The 18462-nt window shown below is 34.7% G+C and overlaps 1 protein-coding gene across 3 annotated transcripts; it reads left to right on the forward strand.

The window, feature by feature from the left end:
• Positions 1-1798: 1798 nt before the first annotated feature.
• On the forward strand, positions 1799-17197 carry NRPD1A (nuclear RNA polymerase D1A). Of its 3 annotated transcripts, XM_021435283.1 has the most exons (19): positions 1799-2129; positions 4080-4208; positions 4712-4832; positions 4932-5056; positions 5412-5465; positions 5540-5764; positions 6537-6692; positions 6786-6881; positions 6970-8922; positions 9863-10032; positions 10129-10195; positions 10281-10399; positions 11642-11787; positions 12472-12731; positions 12848-13021; positions 13120-13257; positions 14053-14318; positions 15695-15806; positions 16430-17197. In XM_021435283.1, the coding sequence occupies exons 2-19, from the start codon at positions 4107-4109 to the stop codon at positions 16598-16600; spliced, it is 4455 nt and encodes a 1484-aa protein (XP_021290958.1). In that variant the 5' UTR covers positions 1799-2129; positions 4080-4106; the 3' UTR covers positions 16601-17197. The 3 variants fall into 3 exon arrangements, with proteins under 3 accessions (XP_021290958.1, XP_021290975.1, XP_021290967.1); XM_021435292.1 differs by lacking the exons at positions 1799-2129; positions 4080-4208; positions 4712-4832 and having other exon boundaries at positions 4975-5061; XM_021435300.1 differs by lacking the exons at positions 13120-13257; positions 14053-14318; positions 15695-15806; positions 16430-17197 and having other exon boundaries at positions 12472-12744; positions 12848-12972.
• The last annotated feature ends 1265 nt before the right edge of the window (positions 17198-18462 follow it).

Raw genomic sequence — 18462 nt, forward strand, 5'->3', positions numbered from 1 at the left:
AAAATTTTCCGTGCCTTTTGCCCTTTTCTCCACTGCATGTCTGCCACGTTGCCCATCTTTCCAGGTGGTTTTATTTTTAACGTTTTCTGCCACGTGATGCTATCTTTTCCTCCCTTCAAAGACCCTACTACCTCCCTAGGAGGCTTGGACCCCACCAAACCCCCCACGCCACCTCTCCCAACCCAAATTCCCCATTTATTTTCACTCCCCAAAAATCTGACACTTAGATTACGGCAGCTGTAAATTTTATTTTACCCTCCCGATTTCATCCAATTCACACGTAGTAATATTCCTGTTCTTCAGTAAGATAATTACATTTAGATTATATACCATTACTTAATAATTTATTTATATATTAAAAATTGGGTATTGGAATTTAAGACTTTCCCTTGTTAAGGAGAAAAAAAATTAATTTTTAAAAAGATTATAAATATTTATTAAGTAAAGGCAATAACTTTAATTAGTATATTTAAGGTAATACCCAATTCCCTCTTAAAAGATTGATGAAGTGATGCCAAAGGCCCAGGTTGTGACAGGGAGGTGAGTCGGACAGGTTCTGCATATTATTCATTAAGTAAAGCAACTTTATACAAAATATATAAGTTAAAGCTAATAACAACGAATCTTAAAATATCTGAGCTCAATTTATGTCTATCTTTACTGTTTGGACCTGTTTGCATATGTCATGAGCAAACAATTTCTTTTGTTTTTTCGCAAATGGGTTGAAAGAACCATCTTCCAAATTCTTCAAGCACTCATTAGGAAAATGAATAAGTAAGTAAATAAATTCCCATAAAAATAGATAATTTCATATTCAATGTAAGGATATTTTCTTAGAGCATATTACCATAAAAGCACCTTCGTTATATAAGGAAATATATGGTGTTATATATGGCATTAATTTTAAAAAAAGGCAATGTTGATTGGTTATTTGGATTTTTTCCTGTAAAATATTATTATTATTGGTCAGTTGAATTTTCATGATTTCAACAAAAGAAGGCAACAGTTAAACGAAATTATAACATTTCCATATATATATATATATGTATAGTAAGATAATGATAATAATGTAATTTACATACATAAATTTTCTACTTAATTATTTCATAGTGAAAAGTAAAAACTTATAAAATAATACGACATAAAGCTAAAAAAAAGCTTATTAAATCATTCAAATAAATTAAAATAATTTTTTTGTTGTATTTAATAAAATTTTTATATTTTTATTTTGAATCAAATAAATTTTTGTAATTAATAATTCATTAATTAATTATTAATCAAAATATTATTTATTATTTTATATCTATATAGCACTGATATAATGTTAATGTGAAAAGCGAAAATATCACATAATCATGTTATAATGTTAAATTAGTATGTCACGTTATTATCAAATAAAATATATCAACATGCTATATCATCATTAATTATGATATATTAGCATATTACGTCAAGACAATGTAATATGGAATGATAAATGATATTTTACTTAAGTTAATTATTAGTCATAAAATTTTATTTGATTCAAAATAAAAATATAAAAATATAAAAACTTAATTAAATATAATAAAGATATAAAAAATTATTCTAATATAATTTAAGGACTTATTTACCTGTTTTGCCAAATAATACAGAAGGGCATAAAGTGTTCCAGATTAAAAAAAAAAAAAGCCAATACCAGAGTGGTAAATAAAGAGGAGAATAGGGGCAGTTTAATGTTCTGTGCGACAGGAAGGAAAAGAAAATTGTATTTGTTTTTAAACTCCTAGGCATTGCTCTTGGTCATCTACCTCTTGAACTGGGTGTGATTTTTGTCCTTGGGGTAGTTGAATTGAGGATACAAACCGGCGGCGTCTTTATCTCTTTTTTTCTTTTTGCTCTTTTTACAAAAAGCCCGATTTCCATGTTGTTTTGCGCCTGGTTCTTCTTTTATTTGCACTTTTGCCCTCTATTCTCTTGAGCCAGGTTTCACTGTGAGAGTCTCAATTATCCTGCACTTTTAATCCATCGTCTCATTTACTCTGTCCCTCTGTCCCTCTCTGTCTCTCTCTGTCTTTTCATTTAGTCATAGAGAGACTGAGAGAGCGTTCTTTCAGTAAAAAAAGTACATTGTCTTTTTATCAAGAAAAGTGAGTAAACTTACTATGTGTTGTATGTTTTCTCATTGTATTTTTGGATTCTGGGTGTTTTGAATGCTGCATGTTTACTTGTTTGGATTGGTGATCAATGTTCTGTTCTTTTGCTTTTCTGTGTCTTTCTTCAATGTGGGTTTTGGTTCTTTTGGCTGATTGTACTGTTGATCTTGTTTGTTTGCCACTGGACACCATGGATTCTGGTGTTTTTCAGTTAATTTGGAGGTTTTCTTGCTGTGCATGGTGGTTTCGGTTAAAGCTTTTTCCTTTTTGTTGGTTATGATAAAGTATTAAGTTTTAAAACATGAAGCTTTGAACAATGTGCGTACAACTATCATGTTTACTGATGATTGATTGACTTGATCATTATATTCGTCATAGTTAGATAAATTTCTGAGCTAATTAAAGCTGGGGATTCTGTTTTTCTTTGGAATGACCGATTCAGGAGTGACAATGGTGGTACATGTTTTGCTTCTTTTTTATCTATTTTTCACAAGTTCATGTATTACCTATTGTCAATGGTGCTGTTCTCTTTCTGCTGGCAATTGATGTCGATTGACCTAATTAAGAACTAGGGATTATTTATCTGTTTGATTTTTAATGGTTTGTTATCTTTTATGTTCTCATTTATTGCATTGAGGTTTTAAAGCGACGATGGGAGTAGATCATGTGTTTTTCTATGATCAATTGATTTGTGAGTAAGATGCTTGTGTTGAAATTTGATCGATAATTAAGTGGACTTATTTAAATGTTGGCGGGTTATAACGGCTATAATGGCAGTTTGTAACTTGGTTCTATCGATAATTAAGTGGACTTATTTAAATGTTGGCGGGTTTTAACGGCTATAATGGCAGTTTGTAACTTGGTTCTATGTTTAATACAGTGTGTTTGTTGGCCATATTGGTTAAGTAAACAAGACTAGAATAGGAAACTTAGCTTTTATATGCATACTTCGCGGCTTGGCACGTGTACTTGTCTTACTTGGGAGAGTTGGTTGCTTATCTCCTGTTACTATTGTGTTTTAGTAGAGTTTTTCCCTACACAGATTTCTATAATTGTTGAAGACTGGCATGAGTTAGTTTAATAAAGCTAATTTTGTTTATTGTTGCTGATATACAGATGTATTTATTCTTTTTCTTTTTTCCTGGTTATTGCTCTGGACATAATTTATATATTTTATGTTTTCAGGAATGAATTTAATATTCTATGATCTTAATTTTTCTTTCCCCAGTTTTGACTTGATTATGTTACTTTTGATTGGCATAATAGGAGAACCAGTTTATGTAATTTTTTTTTACAGTAAATGAATGCTTTACTTCCAATGAAACATGCCTACTAAAGGATGGGCTTCCATTCTTCTAGATTGAATTCCTTGCCTGAAAAGGTGGAAAAGAAAACTATATAACCGCTGTCTTTGTCACTAAAGTTCTTTACATTGGGAACCAATGTACTGATACATATTTAAGGTTCTTTGGGGAGAAGTACAAGAATATTTAATTCTGAGCCAAATTGGCACTCAATATTTAGTTGATGTCTATCTGAACTTTCTGTATCTCCCTATTCTCACAGGTTTTTTAGATTTTTCTTCATTGTCATTTTCTGATGGGCAACTGGTTTGAGATATTGTATGGGTTTAGACTAAGATGTATATAACAGATTTTGACAATCTGTTTTTTTCTCTGAAATACCTTCTCTCTTTCAGTGTACTTTCAGACTTCCATAATTGGTTTGTAGTTATTTATTTCACTCTGGGTGCTGCTGTGCACTTAGCCCTTCACTGTTTACATCAAGGCATTTTGGTCTTTGTTGTAATACCTTTATCGTGTCTTTGAAATAGTTACCATTTTCTCAAAATCTATTTGTTATGCTACAATGTTTAATCGTCTTAGCCGTGTCTTTATAATTTTATATTTGTCTTTAATTTAATGCTTGGGGCATTCCATATAGGTTGTTTGATTGTTCACCAGAAGTCAAATGTCAACGAACTCCATGGAAAATGACTTGTATGAAGTGGAACAACTGCCAGCTGCCTTTGTGACTGGAATAAGATTTAATGTCTCAAACGACAGAGATAATGTAAGTATTCTTCAATAATGTCTCAACTATTTGTTTATCTGCGTGTTGTAATTAGGTAATACATCAATGAGTTTAGTGATTTGGATCACTCAATCCAGACCTGTCTTATGAAAAACTTCAAGGAAGTCAAAGCTGATTAATGTAATAATAATTTAATTGTATTTTTGTCCTTATTGGGTATGATTCTCCCTATCTTCGTCTAGATCCTTTAATTTTGTTTGTTGCTGCCATTTTAGTTTAGGAAATTCTTTCTATGAGGCTACTCATTGTTATTTATTTTCTTCCATCTTTTTCCACGTGCTAGTCACTGATTCTTTCTTTTGCTGTTTTTAAGAGCAATTATTGCTTCACAGTTATTGTATACCATTTTTCTGAATTTTATGCTTCAAACTGTTTGGGACATGGCAACAAAACAATCATGTAGCCCTTACTTTAATTATTACCAGTGTTTCCATTTGTGTAGCAATTTGAGCAGTTATGTTTCTGTCCTGGTACTGTAACAGGAGAAGATGTCTGTCATGGAAATTGCTGCACCCAGCGAGGTGTCTGATCCTAAGTTGGGGTTCCCAAATTTTTCTAATCATTGCACCACCTGTGGTGCCGCGGATATGAAAAATTGTGAAGGTGGATGGCCAATTTAAATGAAATTCTGCATCTGCTTAGTTTTTGTTCCTTATTATAGCTATGAAAAACTCACTGATTAGTTTCCATTCATCTTTATAGGTCATTTTGGGGTTATTAACTTTCCATATGCAATACTCCATCCATATTTTCTATCAGAAGTTGTACAGATATTAAATAAGATTTGCCCAGGATGTAAATCGGTCCGGAAAGATCTAAGGATAAAGGTCAGGTACCTCCCTCCTTAAACTGAACATTATCACTTCTTCCATTTCTTCCCATTATAACAGATTATTACTATTTCTTTTCGTTGTCCAGAAGAAAGGGAAAAAGATAAAATGGAACTTAAGTTAATGTTTGAAGAATTTAAGATCCAAAAAGAAGCAAGTATGCCTCTTGGCAAAGGCTATTTGCAAATTATGGCAGTTTCCTGTTTTGATCTGTTCTGATTTTAGAAGTGAGACTACCCTGTAAGATCTGATTTCTGATAGTGTGCCTACATGCTGGTCTGCTTTCTGTTTGAGCAAAATAAATGTACTACGTACACAATGGTGACGAGTTTCTTTGCCATGCATGTACCAGGGAGCTAATTCAGTATCCAAAGTAAATCGACGAAAAGGGTGTAAATATTGTGTTGTAAGTTTGTCTGGCTTCTTCTATTCTACATCCTTTTTCTTCTCCCTTTCGTCCTAATGATTTCTGGCAAACAGGGGAATTCAATAGATTGCTATCCACCAATGAATTTCAAGATATCCTCAAAAGATCTTTTTAGAAAAAGTGCAATTATAGTGGAGGTAAGTGAAAAATCTTCAATGAAGGTCCGAAAGAGAGGAAAGCAAGCATTACCTTCGGATTACTGGGATTTTATCCCAAAAGATGAACAACAAGAAGAAAGTTTAATCAGACCAAATAGAAGAGTCCTATCACATTCCCAGGTAGCATGTTCGGTTTTAATTCACATGTTTGTATTATATTTATTTGTTGTCTCCAAAATATAATCTTGTATGATTTATTTTTGGAATTGCAATCAACTACACATTGTAAGTAAATATATTTGTTTATACCTATCTTCTAGTGATTTTATGGTGCTTGTTTTATTATCTAATTTATGGTGTTTCTATTAATATTTACCAACATTGATCTTTTATTTCCTCCAAAAAAAGTAAAAAAAAAAAAAAAAAGAAAACATAGAACTTTTATATGCTTCGTTTGTTATATATTTTACTAATAAGAAAAAATATGTTGTTGATTGTAATATCTGGTGGTAGTTTAAGGGAGGTGGAGGAGATGGAGTCAGTTGTTTCTGTTAAATGCAAGCATTCTGGTTCACAAATACCAATTACATGTGGAAACTTGTCATACCAAAATATCATTTTAACTAAAAACTATTAGTGATTTGAGACTCTCTTAAATTTTGGTGAGATTTTCCTTTCAAGAGAACCTTTGTGATATTATAATAGATAAGGCACTGAATGAGCTTAATTGACAAGGAAAAATGCTTGTAGATACATGTGTGAATATATCCTATTTCTTGTAATATTACTTGAATAGGAACTGTGGTTTTGGAAAGTATTATCAGTTCCTAAATATATTTTGAAAATATGGAACAAAATCAAGTCCTGGTGTTGCCTGCCCCTTCCCCTTTCAAAAGCAGACCATCCTTTTCTTCACCAAATTGATGACTACATAATGCTTAATGGTTTTCAGGTTCGTTACTTATTGAAGGATGTTGATCCAGAGTTCATTAAAAAGTTTGTTTTAAGTATGGACTCTATTTTCCTTAATTGTTTTCCCGTGACACCGAATAGTCATCGAGTGACAGAAATCATGCATGCATCTTCTAATGGGCAGCGATTGATTTTTGTAAGTGTCTCAGTTGATTTGGATGGTTTATATGATTATATGCGCTATATTTGTTTTCTTTTCAGTTGTACTGATCTTTCTGGTTATGGCTAGGATCAAAGAACCAGGGTTTACAAGAAACTGGCTGATTTCAGAGGGATAGCTAATGAATTGAGTGCCCATGTATTGGAATGCCTAAAAATTTCTAAGGCAAGTTACACTGCCCTTTTTCGTTTTCATTTGGGTCAAGTTTCACAGGATCTTATGTTCTATTTATGTGGTTACCTTCAATGTGCAGCTGCATCTGGAGAAGCCATCAAATGAAGAATCTGCACTTGTCCTTGCCCAGAAAAGGAATAAAGATTCTGCTTCCAACATGTCTGGTTTAAGATATATGAAAGATGTTATTCTTGGGAAGCGAAATGACCACTGCTTCCGCATGGTTCTCACTGGGAATCCAAATCTTAAACTGTCTGAAATTGGTATACCATGTCATGTTGCGGAGAGGTTGCAAATTGCTGAGCAACTGAACAACTGGAACGAGGAAAGATTGAAAGCTTGTTGTGATTTGCGTCTTCTTGAGAAGGGTGAGATTCACGTTCGGAGAGAAGGTAGATTGGTTAGAATTCGCCATAACGAAAAGCTCCAAGTGGGGGACACTATTTTTAGGCCCCTCAACAACGGGGATATTGTTCTTATAAACAGACCTCCTTCTATACATCAGCACTCTCTCATTGCTCTTTCTGTTAAAGTCCTGCCTGTCCGTTCAGTTGTTTCTATAAACCCACTTATTTGTTCCCCTTTTCGTGGAGATTTTGATGGTGATTGCCTTCATGGCTATGTTCCTCAATCCATCAAATCAAGAATTGAGCTTAGTGAGCTTGTTTCTTTGAATAGGCAGCTAATTAATGGCCAAAGTGGTCGAAATCTGCTCTCCCTCAGTCATGATAGTTTAACTGCTGCTTATTTGGTCAAGGAGGATGGGGTTCTCTTGAACCTATTCCAAATGCAACAACTGGAAATGTTCTGTCCCAATCATTCACCGTTTCCAGCAATTGTCAAAGCTCCTTTACTGGGGAGTTCTGTTTGGACCGGAAAGCAGTTACTCAGCATGCTCTTCCCTCCGGAATTTGATTATGATTTTACTCCAAATGATGTTGTTATCCGTAATGGGGAGCTTATATCTTCATCTGAAGGGTCTACTTGGCTACGAGATGCTGATGGCAACCTTTTTCAAAGTCTTATTAAACATTATCAAGGAAAAGTCCTTGACTTTTTGTATGCTGCTCAGGAAGTTCTTTGTGAGTGGCTGTCAATGAGGGGTTTGAGTGTTTCACTCTTGGACCTATACCTATCTTCTGACTCAAATTCACAAAAGAACATGATGGATGAAATCTTTTGTGGTCTGCAAGAAATAGAGCAGACATGTAACTTTAAACAGTTAATGGTTGACTCTTATCATGATTTCCTTGTTGGACATGATGAAGAAGTTGATAGTTTTATGGCTTTGGATGTTGAGCAGATGTGCTATGAGAAGCAAAGATCAGCGGCACTAAGCCAAGCTTCTGTTGATTCTTTTAAGCAAGTTTTTCGTGATATTCAGAATTTACTCTACAAATATGCAAACAAAGATAATTCACTCCTGACCATGTTCAAAGCAGGGAGCAAGGGTAACTTGCTGAAGTTAGTACAGCATAGCTTGTGTCTTGGATTGCAACATTCACTTGTTCCCTTGTCATTCAGATTTCCTCATCAGCTCTCATGTGCTGCATGGAATAATCAAAGGTCTCATGGCTTAACACAGAAGGTTGATGATATTGCTGAATCTGCTAAGAATTATATCCCCTATGCTGTGGTGGAAAGTTCTTTTATGACAGGTCTGAATCCATTAGAATCTTTTGTTCATTCAGTTACTAGTCGAGACAGTTCTTTCAGTGACAATGCTGACCTGCCTGGGACGCTGTCTCGAAGGCTTATGTTCTTCATGCGTGATCTATACACAGCATATGATGGAACTGTGAGGAATTCATATGGAGATCAGGTCGTTCAGTTCTGCTATGATATTGATAAAGATGCATCTAGTCCAACTAGTTGTGCTCACGAATTAATCAGTGAGAGCCGTAGTATTCCTGAAGGAATAGGTGGCCAACCTGTTGGTTCATTATCTGCCTGTGCCATTTCTGAGGCTGCATATAGTGCTTTGGATCAACCAGTTAGTCTACTTGAAACTTCGCCGTTGCTGAATCTGAAGGTGCTCTCTCTCTCTGTCTCTGTCTTTCTTTCTCTTTCTTTGCATCCTTCCGAACGGTATTGTAAAGAACTAGCAAACTTATCATACTTCTTTTTGAAAGGGGCTGTAACTGATGAATGATGAACTTTTGCAATTTTGACTTTAGGTCTGAACATAGTTTATAAAATTTGCATTAAGGTCTGAACGCAGTTTAGCTTTTCAAGTTTTTGTGCACTTCTCAATGTGGAAATTAAATACTAGAAAGGGCTTTGCTGCATTTTACTCTGGACCATAATTCTAGGACACGCTAGTATTGTACTTTATAAGTGGTAAGTATTATTTGTTAAACATGCTTTTATTTTGTGCCTTGGTGCAAGGGTATGATTGTTTATTAAACCATTCAACTGGTCAACTGCATTCAAACCTTAATATTTACCACTCAACAGATTAGGTGGTTACCATCTGAACTTTATATGTAATTGGCTCTCGTAGTAGTAATAAACAAAATTGGCATCTTGTTGAGTGGTTTAGAACAACTCAGGGGGAATGGCTTCTCTTAATACCTGTAACCAATAGTTTTTCTTTTCACCCTAAGATTTTCCTAAATGAAATTTTCTTTCCCCTCCAACCTTATGTCGAAATGGGTGACTTGTTCATGTAAAGCAAAAACTAAGACTATAAATTACTGTGTTGAAACCTACCTAAATAAAGTTGCAAAGGACCATGGAACAACTTGACACTATTGAGACCAATTATGTTTCATGTACCACCACAATTCAGTCTACCGAAAATTACTTTACATAGTTGATGCTTGATAGACAGTTCTTCTTCTTCTTTTCAGGGTAAGATGGGAGGGTGATGTGGTGTTCCATTTTATGTGTGTCTGGTGTGAATTTCAATTTTAATTGGATGACATATAAATGGAGGAATACTAACAAATTAATATGATTGAATTGGTCAGAGGGTCCTTGAATGTGGTTCTAAAAAAAGCAATGCTGACCAAACCATGACATTATTTTTATCTAATAAACTTGGAAGGAAGAGGCATGGTTCGGAGAATGCAGCCTTAGAGGTCAAGAATCATCTGGAGAGATTGACCTTTTCAGATATTGTAACTACTGTCTCAATAATGTGAGTTTATATTCATTTCTTATTTTATGCTTTATTTTTCCAATTAATTGTAATGCTTTTTTATTTGATATTTATTAATGTGTTTTGTGGTACTAGCTTCTCTCCACAGATGTATAGGGAAAACCACTTCACTCCTTGGGTTTGCCACTTTCATGTGTGCAAGGTAATGCAATTTGTTAATGGCATATTTTCCATATTGATAAAACTCCCACTTTCCAGTTTCCACCATAAAATGTTGTACTTTCCAGGATACTATGAAAAGGAGGCGGCTTAAAGTGCAGTCTATTATTGATTCTCTTCACATGCACTGCACCACTGCGAAAACAATGTGGAAAATCAGTTTGCCTGACATGCAAATTGCAAGCAAGTAAGTTTGTCCTTTTTTAGCATGTCTAGTTGTTGCAATAAAGAATTATACACTGACACTTTTAATATGTGAAATCTGCATAACCTCCACTGACCTTCACTTTCTTCCTAGCAGTATTTATCTAAAGTGTTATTTACTGAATGTTTAGTTCAAAACACGAATTATACATTTATCTAGAAAGGATGGAAATGTACTTAATCTTTTAAAACACTAGGTCAATAATGATCTATATCTGTTCCACCAAAGTAACAACTTGGCCATGAGTGGAAATTTTCCTTAAAGTGAGAATGTGTATACAGGGGAAGTTGCATAGGGTGGAAGAAGAAAACAACGAAATTGATTGTTGGGGATTAAATTTAATTAAAGAAAAATACACCAAAAAGAATACTAAAATACAAATTGAAAATTGTAGTTATAAAATAAATGAAGTAATAAAAATATGAAATACATAATATAGCAAAATTGTTAAAATTATGACTTACATAAAATTGTTGGAGATGACTTTCAGAAGTAATGTCATAAATGTTGTGCCCTTTGTTGGCATTTTATCTATTGCAATACTTTTTCACCATTTCTCAACCGCAATTTTACCAAATGCTTGCTGTTGCTGCATTTTATTTCCTTATAGGCCTAAGTTGATCAAGAATATAGGAATAGAGAAAGATCTCTTGTGATTGGATGTTAGTAGTAATTCCATAAACAGCTCCCATGCTTGTGACTGCTCTTTCATACATCCTTAATCATCTAATATTTTTGTCTAATATCCGTTGTAAGAAATTTTGAAGTAACCAAACATATGCTTTTTCTAGGTCAATACTAAGATAATGATCTTTTTATTGTACTTTGAAACTAACTTCCTATGCAGAAAGATAGCAGAAAGATAACATCGATTTTCTTTTTTCCTGGCATAACCTAAATTCATACTTTGATACTTTTGTGGTGCACCTCAATCCTTACCCTTTCTCAAAGTTGTATTGTTGGATGCACGAGCAAAATTATAATCAGCATAATTTAATATAAGTATTTCATTTGAGGGCTTCAAAGTATCAATATATATCTTGCCAGATGGTAGTTGTTCAAACATTTCTCAACTCTGAAGGGTAGAATAGATTGCCATACTCGATTGCAATATAAATCTCTCTAGGCAGTTGACTGAATGTTTACTGCAACCTGTCTACTAACATTATTCATTTATTTCTCAGAGCTTTATTCTGCTTCTTGACTTGTTTGGTTTAATGGCAGGGCTTGTTCTCTAATTGACACGCCAAATGAAGATGATACATTTTGTATCACTGTTATGATTGTTGAATACTCCAAAAGTTCTCATATGGAATTGGATGTGATTCGAGACATGGTGATACCTTACCTACTTGAAGCAGTAATAAAAGGTTTGTGCTTCTAATTGTCTGTTTACTTTAGGAGTTTCATTCATTTGAGGGCTGATGTTTGGCAAAATGGCTTAAACCTTTGTTATTGGTTAAAATTCCCTTAAGAGAGCATTTGAAGGCAGTTGGGTTTTAGCATTGCAGTTTTCGAACAATCTAGCCATCAATATTGACCATATATAATTGTAGCTGGTATCGAGATTTGCTGTGTGAGTTTTGCCATTAGATTATTTTAATTACTGAATGCTTTTGAAATTATTGGACCTTTTGCCTTCCCTCAGGGGGTATTTTCCTATTTATCCATTGACATAGATGCTCTAGTTTGTTTATCCCTGTTTATTCTTGAAGTTCTGATATTTAAACTTGTGTCATACTATTACCAAATTTCTGGTAGGAAAAACTGAATCTTTAATAGGGTCTATATGAATGTACAAGACAAATTGTAAAACCACAAGCAAAGATCAAAATAGCCTAAAAGAAGTGCCATGCTTCTAATACCAAAGAAAACAATAACTTTTTCATTGGTGACACTTTTTCCCTCTAAATTTTATATTTTCTTGTCAAACCTTGCTATTACTCAGGAATCAAAATTGACAACTAAAAAGGTTTAATGGTTATTCATCTTTCAAGTAAAGTTGATTACAAGATATTCATTTTCCTTTGCCTTTGTTATCACATTTTGGTTAGGATTCCCGGAGATCAAGAAGGTGGATATTTTATGGAAAGATCAGCTCAAAGTCTCAAAATCACGTAAAAGTTCTTGTGGTGAACTTTACTTGAGGGTGTTTGTATCAGGCGATTTTGGTATAACAAAGCTCTGGGGTGTGCTTATGAATGATTGCCTTCAGATAATGGATATGATCGATTGGACACGCAGTCATCCAGATAACATTAATCAGTTGTGCTTGGCATATGGAATAGACGCTGGATGGAAATTTTTTCTTAATGTGTGTTATCATTGTAATTTATTCCCCCTTTTTTTCTACTTACAGATATTTATAACAGATATTTATAGAGGTAACTATATATATATTTAACTTGCCTCTTGCCATTCTGAATGCAGAATTTGAAGAGTGCAATATCAGATACTGGCAAGACTATACTAAATGAACATTTGCTTGTTGTTGCCAATTGTCTATCAGTGACGGGGGAGTTTGTTGGCTTAAATTCAAAAGGCTTGAGACGACAACGAGAACATCCATATGTCTCATCGCCTTTTATGCAAGCATGCTTTTCAGTTAGTTCCTGTCATTCTTTATAATTTGATGCTTATAATGTAAAATATTATGTAATGTCATTTCTACAGTCAACTTAGCTTTCTACAATTTGTGGCAGAATCCTAGTGCTTCCTTTGTCAAAGCTGCTAAGACAGGAGCTCTGGATGATCTTCAGGGGACAATTGATGCATTAGCATGGGGAAGGATTCCTCACATTGGGACTGGTGGACAGTTTGATATAATACAATCTGTGAAGGTATACATTATGTAGATCCTGCTGATAAAACTGGTTCTGCAATTGTTGTTATAGTGAAGTGGTAGCCTTGTGGATTAGGTTTGTACTATTGGTGCATTTTAATTAGTGGAAATTTAAGGTTCTGAATATACTAAGTTTCTGAAACCCCCCTTTCTTGGGTTCAAAAGAACAGAGGCGAAAAAATGGATTCAGACCTAAAATACCATCAAAGTTCTTCTACGAATGATGCATTTTTGTAGTTTAAAGACTTAGGCTTATTACTTTATGCTGAGTAGGATGTGGGAATAGGTTGTCTCTTCTGAATGCTAATTAATCTGAGAGTGAGCACATCTGCAATAAAGAAACTTGAGTGAAATGCAGACAGAAGAGTATGCATCTCAATAGAAAATGTTTCTTCACATTCACAGAAACACTTGTAAGGATTTTGGATCAAAGAGTTAAATTTTGTGAGTATCTCAAGTGCCCCGGACCATGTCTGTGGAGTGTATTTTGATGCTTATAATCAAGATCTTACTTGTCCACAATCTGTTTACAGCATATGTTATTTCTGTGAGCTGTAGTTGAGATGGAACTGCATGTCAGTTTGGTTGCGCATCATGTTAATCAAATTTTACATTTTATTTATAGTTGTTATATACTTAAGGTCTAGATCCAACTTGCTTAGTAGTTTACTGTTTCTTAGATTTCTTGCTTAAAAGAGAAAAAAAAGAAAGTAAGGAAGAAGCATTTTCCCTTTGTGGCTGACATTTTTGGCTGTTAACAGTTTATTATATCCATCCCATTATTATTTTTCAGGATCAAAGGCTTGCAGAACCAGTTGATGTGTATAAGCTGCTAGGAAGTTCTATTAGTTCTCAGAAGCAAGATGTAGAGTTTGAAGTACCTAAAGCTCTTAACTTTAAGTCTGAGAAATACGGTTCTCTGCTAATGGATGCACTTGGTGATTCTGCCTCTGAAGAACTCAAGAACATTGAAACAAAAAGAAGATCAATCTGGAGAGAACTTCTAACATTGGATGACATTCAGAGGCTTTCGCGTGCTTTAAGGAATATTTTGCACAAGTAAGCTTTCCTTGAATTGTTGTTTACCATCTCTGTGTATGGTGATTAAGTTTTTCCTCCATTGAATGTTGCCCTGGTCTGTTTGTGGTAGTAATTCATTTCAGAGATGCTATATTAAAATAGGTTTTGATATATCTATGCCCTAAATTCCTAATATGATGCACAAATTTAATGCTATGTGTAAACTCTTTTATAGTCAAATTCTTATCAACATAAGACTAAACTGACTCCTTGTTCTGATTTTTTTTGTTTCTACACCATAAAACTTTGTTATGGCATTTGTCTATCATTGAGGAAAGAGAAGCATAACAAATAGATCCAACCTTTTCATTTTCTTTCTACCAGCTTATGCAATTAGATAGAAAGAGGGAAAGCGAGGAACAGCAAGGGCCAAGAAGGGAGAATAGCCTTTGGTTCTGATATTGACAGCTCTCTCTATCTCTCCTCTTATTCAAGAGACTTTGGAATTGGCATTGGTTTTATATTCTTAAATTTTCCATTTAGATACAATGGCAGACAAAACAAGCTGACCCTTCTTTGATCATTAAACTTAACTTTATTACAAGCCCATCTCTTCAAAAGCCTTTGGCTGTTTTTTATTTTAGTGCTGTGATTAAATGACCTCCTGAAGTTCAGAAAGTAGCCTGCCCTTAATCTTATTCTGAGTTGTCCAAGGGCCAAGCTGTCCACCCCAGCCATACGCCTGGCCCTAATTGGTCCAGGCTTGGGCATTGATTTTTAGACTTGACCCTGGCTGAGAGTATTATTATATTAATAAATAATTATTAGTTAATCCTAAAATATATTTAAAATTTAAAATTTATAATAATTTTTAATATCCTGATAATAAAATTTATGTAAGGGGCAGGCTGGGTCAGGCCCGGACTTGTCTTTTAAAATCTCAGCCTGTTAATACCCTGCCCAGCTCATGGACACATCTAATCTTATCAAGTCCTGTAGGGTTTTGCTGTATTGGGTGGTTAGAAGAAAGGACATCCCTTATCTATAATTGAGTGTATTGATGTCTGCAATTTGGTTACTAATTGGTGAAATCTCATGGACTTGGGTTAGTTAGTTCATACTGTTTGGTAATGAATTCAGCTTTTTAGAGGCGGACTTGATCAGATGTATTTTCATGCAGATTTTATAAAACATTCATCAGACTGTTTGCCATCTATAGTTTAAACTATGGACTTTAGGCATGTTTCTGTGCCATGTATGCCTAAGCTTATGTTATTTCCTGATTTCACATTATTAGTTCTTTGCTTCCCAACATTGATCTGATAAAATGATGTATTCATTATTGTAGACGTGTCTCCTGTTCTGAATGTCATGGTGATTTAGGTTCTCTGAGCTCATACTTGTGCTGAATGTAGGTATCCTATTGATCACTGGTTAAGTGAAGCTGACCGGAATACTTTGATGATGGCGTTGTACTTTCATCCTCGAAGAGATGAGAAAATCGGTTCTGGAGCTCAGGAAATAAAGGTACATGATACTGGAAAAGTGGAAAAAGAAAGAAAAAAAAATGAGATGGTATTTAATCTTATTTTCGAGAGGACTCCTAATGTTATATTTTTAACAGCAATTATTTTTTATAGTTTGGCTTTCTCTGTGTTTAACATTTAATATATATATTATTATAATATATATATATATATATATATATATATATACTTGCTTAGTGAGAGAGGTCATCTTATGTTGTAGAAGCTATTCAAGAACACAAATTTTGCTCATTTGTTTTTCTTTTCTTCCTTTTCCCTTTCACTCCATCATAATTCTAAAATTATTAACAGTTCTTTTAGCTAGGGATTTAAGAACCCCAGGCACTGGAAGGCATTCTCTTTCGGCTGGGCAAACCTTCATCCTACCTTCTTTATACCTATTTGCAATAAAAATTTAGCATGCAGCTATTCTTCAGTAAATTCCTGGTTTTAAAATCCTAACACGACTGTTCATTATTGAGTTTTTTGAACTAGAAAGATACAACTCTACTATAAATTACTGAAGTTTAGCCAAATTATTACTAATTAAATGGCTTATGAAAATGTTCTCATGAAAGTTTTCTACAAAGGTTATTTGATGCATTGTTTCCCTAACTTTTGCAGGTAGGATATCACCCCGAACATGCAAATGCACGCTGCTTCTCATTGGTAAGAACAGATGGGACAATTGTAGATTTCTCATATCACAAGTGTGTTCTTGGGGCTCTTGAGATCATTGCCCCCCATAGGGCAAAATCCTACAAATCAAAATGGCTACAATCTGGTAGTTTGTAAACCAACTCCACAAAGCCCTTGAGCATGTACATATAGCAAGATCCAAGGCCATAGAGTGATTGCCATAAGGATTAGAGAATAGCATACACCTTTCTAGACAGGACAGTTTGATCTGCAGTGATTCTGACTCAAGTCCGTATATGACCCAAAACCAGTTTTTTGTTGAAGGATTAAATCTGGATTCTAGGCTCTAGGCAATTCCAGTCAAGGTTGATAGCTAACTTTCCTAACAACAATAGCATATCATCTCAGCAGGTTTTGATAAGTTTTTGGAGCTTTCATACCTTCCTAAAGCTGTACATTTCTAGAGAGAATATTGTGCACAAGAAGAGGGTTAAGGTAGGATAGTAACTCATTCTCTTAAACCTTTTTGGTTATAGTGTATATTTTCTCCCTATGAGAATAGGGTCGCTGCTTTCCTCAGCTTCTTTTTGCTACTTCTACTGGAACTTGTTTGCCTTTAATCACATTAGGCAGAAAAGATCTAGTGGAAGCAGCAACGAAAAGCTCGCAAAGGGCAACCCCATTTGATTTGTATTCCATAAATACATGTGATGGTATAAGCTAAATGTTCAGCTAATCTCATTATTTTTTTCAGCCTAGATGGTGTGATCTTTATACTATTTATTCCATTCTGACTTCTACCATATCAGAGATGATTGGCAGTAAGATTCACATAATCAGAGCCCCACATGTGTCATTTATCTAATGTCATTTCAGTTTTTCTATTTCGAGCTTGAATGGCTTGCTCTGAGTTGTATGAAATCATGTAATGGTTCTGTTTATCATATGGTAAACCCAGAACGGTCAGCTACAGATACTTTTTCAACTGTGGCCCAGATTGACATCATGTTGTGGCTCAAAAATAATTTCATTTTTGGGGTGGTAACTATTAACTAGTAATCAGCAACCCCTAAAAGCATTAGGGAGCTTTTTGAAAATTTAATATTCTTTCAAAATGTATGGTAGCTTCAAGAAATGAGACCCCATGGCAAAATGTGGATCCACGTCCCCGACTCATGGACATGAACTTGTTATCATCATCATCATCATCATCTCTTTTGGTGGAAAGGTTACAACCACGTCCACCCAACTTCCACTCTCTTTGTGCAAGCTTTTCTCTAGTGGGGTCCAGTCACCTGGTCCCGTAAGACGTGTACTGCTGAGAATGTAAAACTGGGTCCCAATCAATGCATTTATAGGTCAGACTGTCCAGGAACGAACGAACCTCTCGTGCGTCCGTTGCACTGAACCCACCATCCCAATCTCATTCTTTATTGCATAATGTAAAGCTGGACTTCTTACACATAATGGAGTCTGGTCCCAAAATGCTAAATGCAGCAGCCAAGCCCACTCCACAGTCCACGCAAATTTGACTTCACAGCCACACGCGTATATAATTCTAACAAAAAGGGTTCTTACATTATCTTGTGGCGTTCTGATCTGGGGCTAAGATTATACTACTACGACTAGGCAGGAAAAAAAAAAAAAACAAACACACGATGAAGGATATCATTATTGGGTTGGTGGATGGATCTGGGTTCTGTAATTTTGTCAGCTCGGAAACTCCAAAATACAACATGACATACCAATAATATGTTGCCATAAATTAGTATTAAGGCTGCCATTGTTTTGGAAGTTTTGTCTCCATGTTCGTCCAACTGTTCGATTCACTGCGATGACAAGACAATGGATCTCCTGTAAAAAGTGGTTACAGGTGGACGATCAAGAGCAGTATTATATTTCGTACTTGCACCAGTAATATTTAATTGGCAATTTGGCAGTCCTAAATATTTAGTAACGAACGAGCAAAATGTGCGGGGAATGGCGTTGATCTAGCCATCGAGATTGAATGTGATGAT

This window comes from Theobroma umbraticum, unplaced genomic scaffold (assembly GCF_002168275.2).
Source record: "Theobroma umbraticum cultivar Fairchild unplaced genomic scaffold, ASM216827v3 scaffold_30.0, whole genome shotgun sequence".
In the NCBI taxonomy this organism is placed as follows: domain Eukaryota; kingdom Viridiplantae; phylum Streptophyta; class Magnoliopsida; order Malvales; family Malvaceae; genus Theobroma; species Theobroma umbraticum.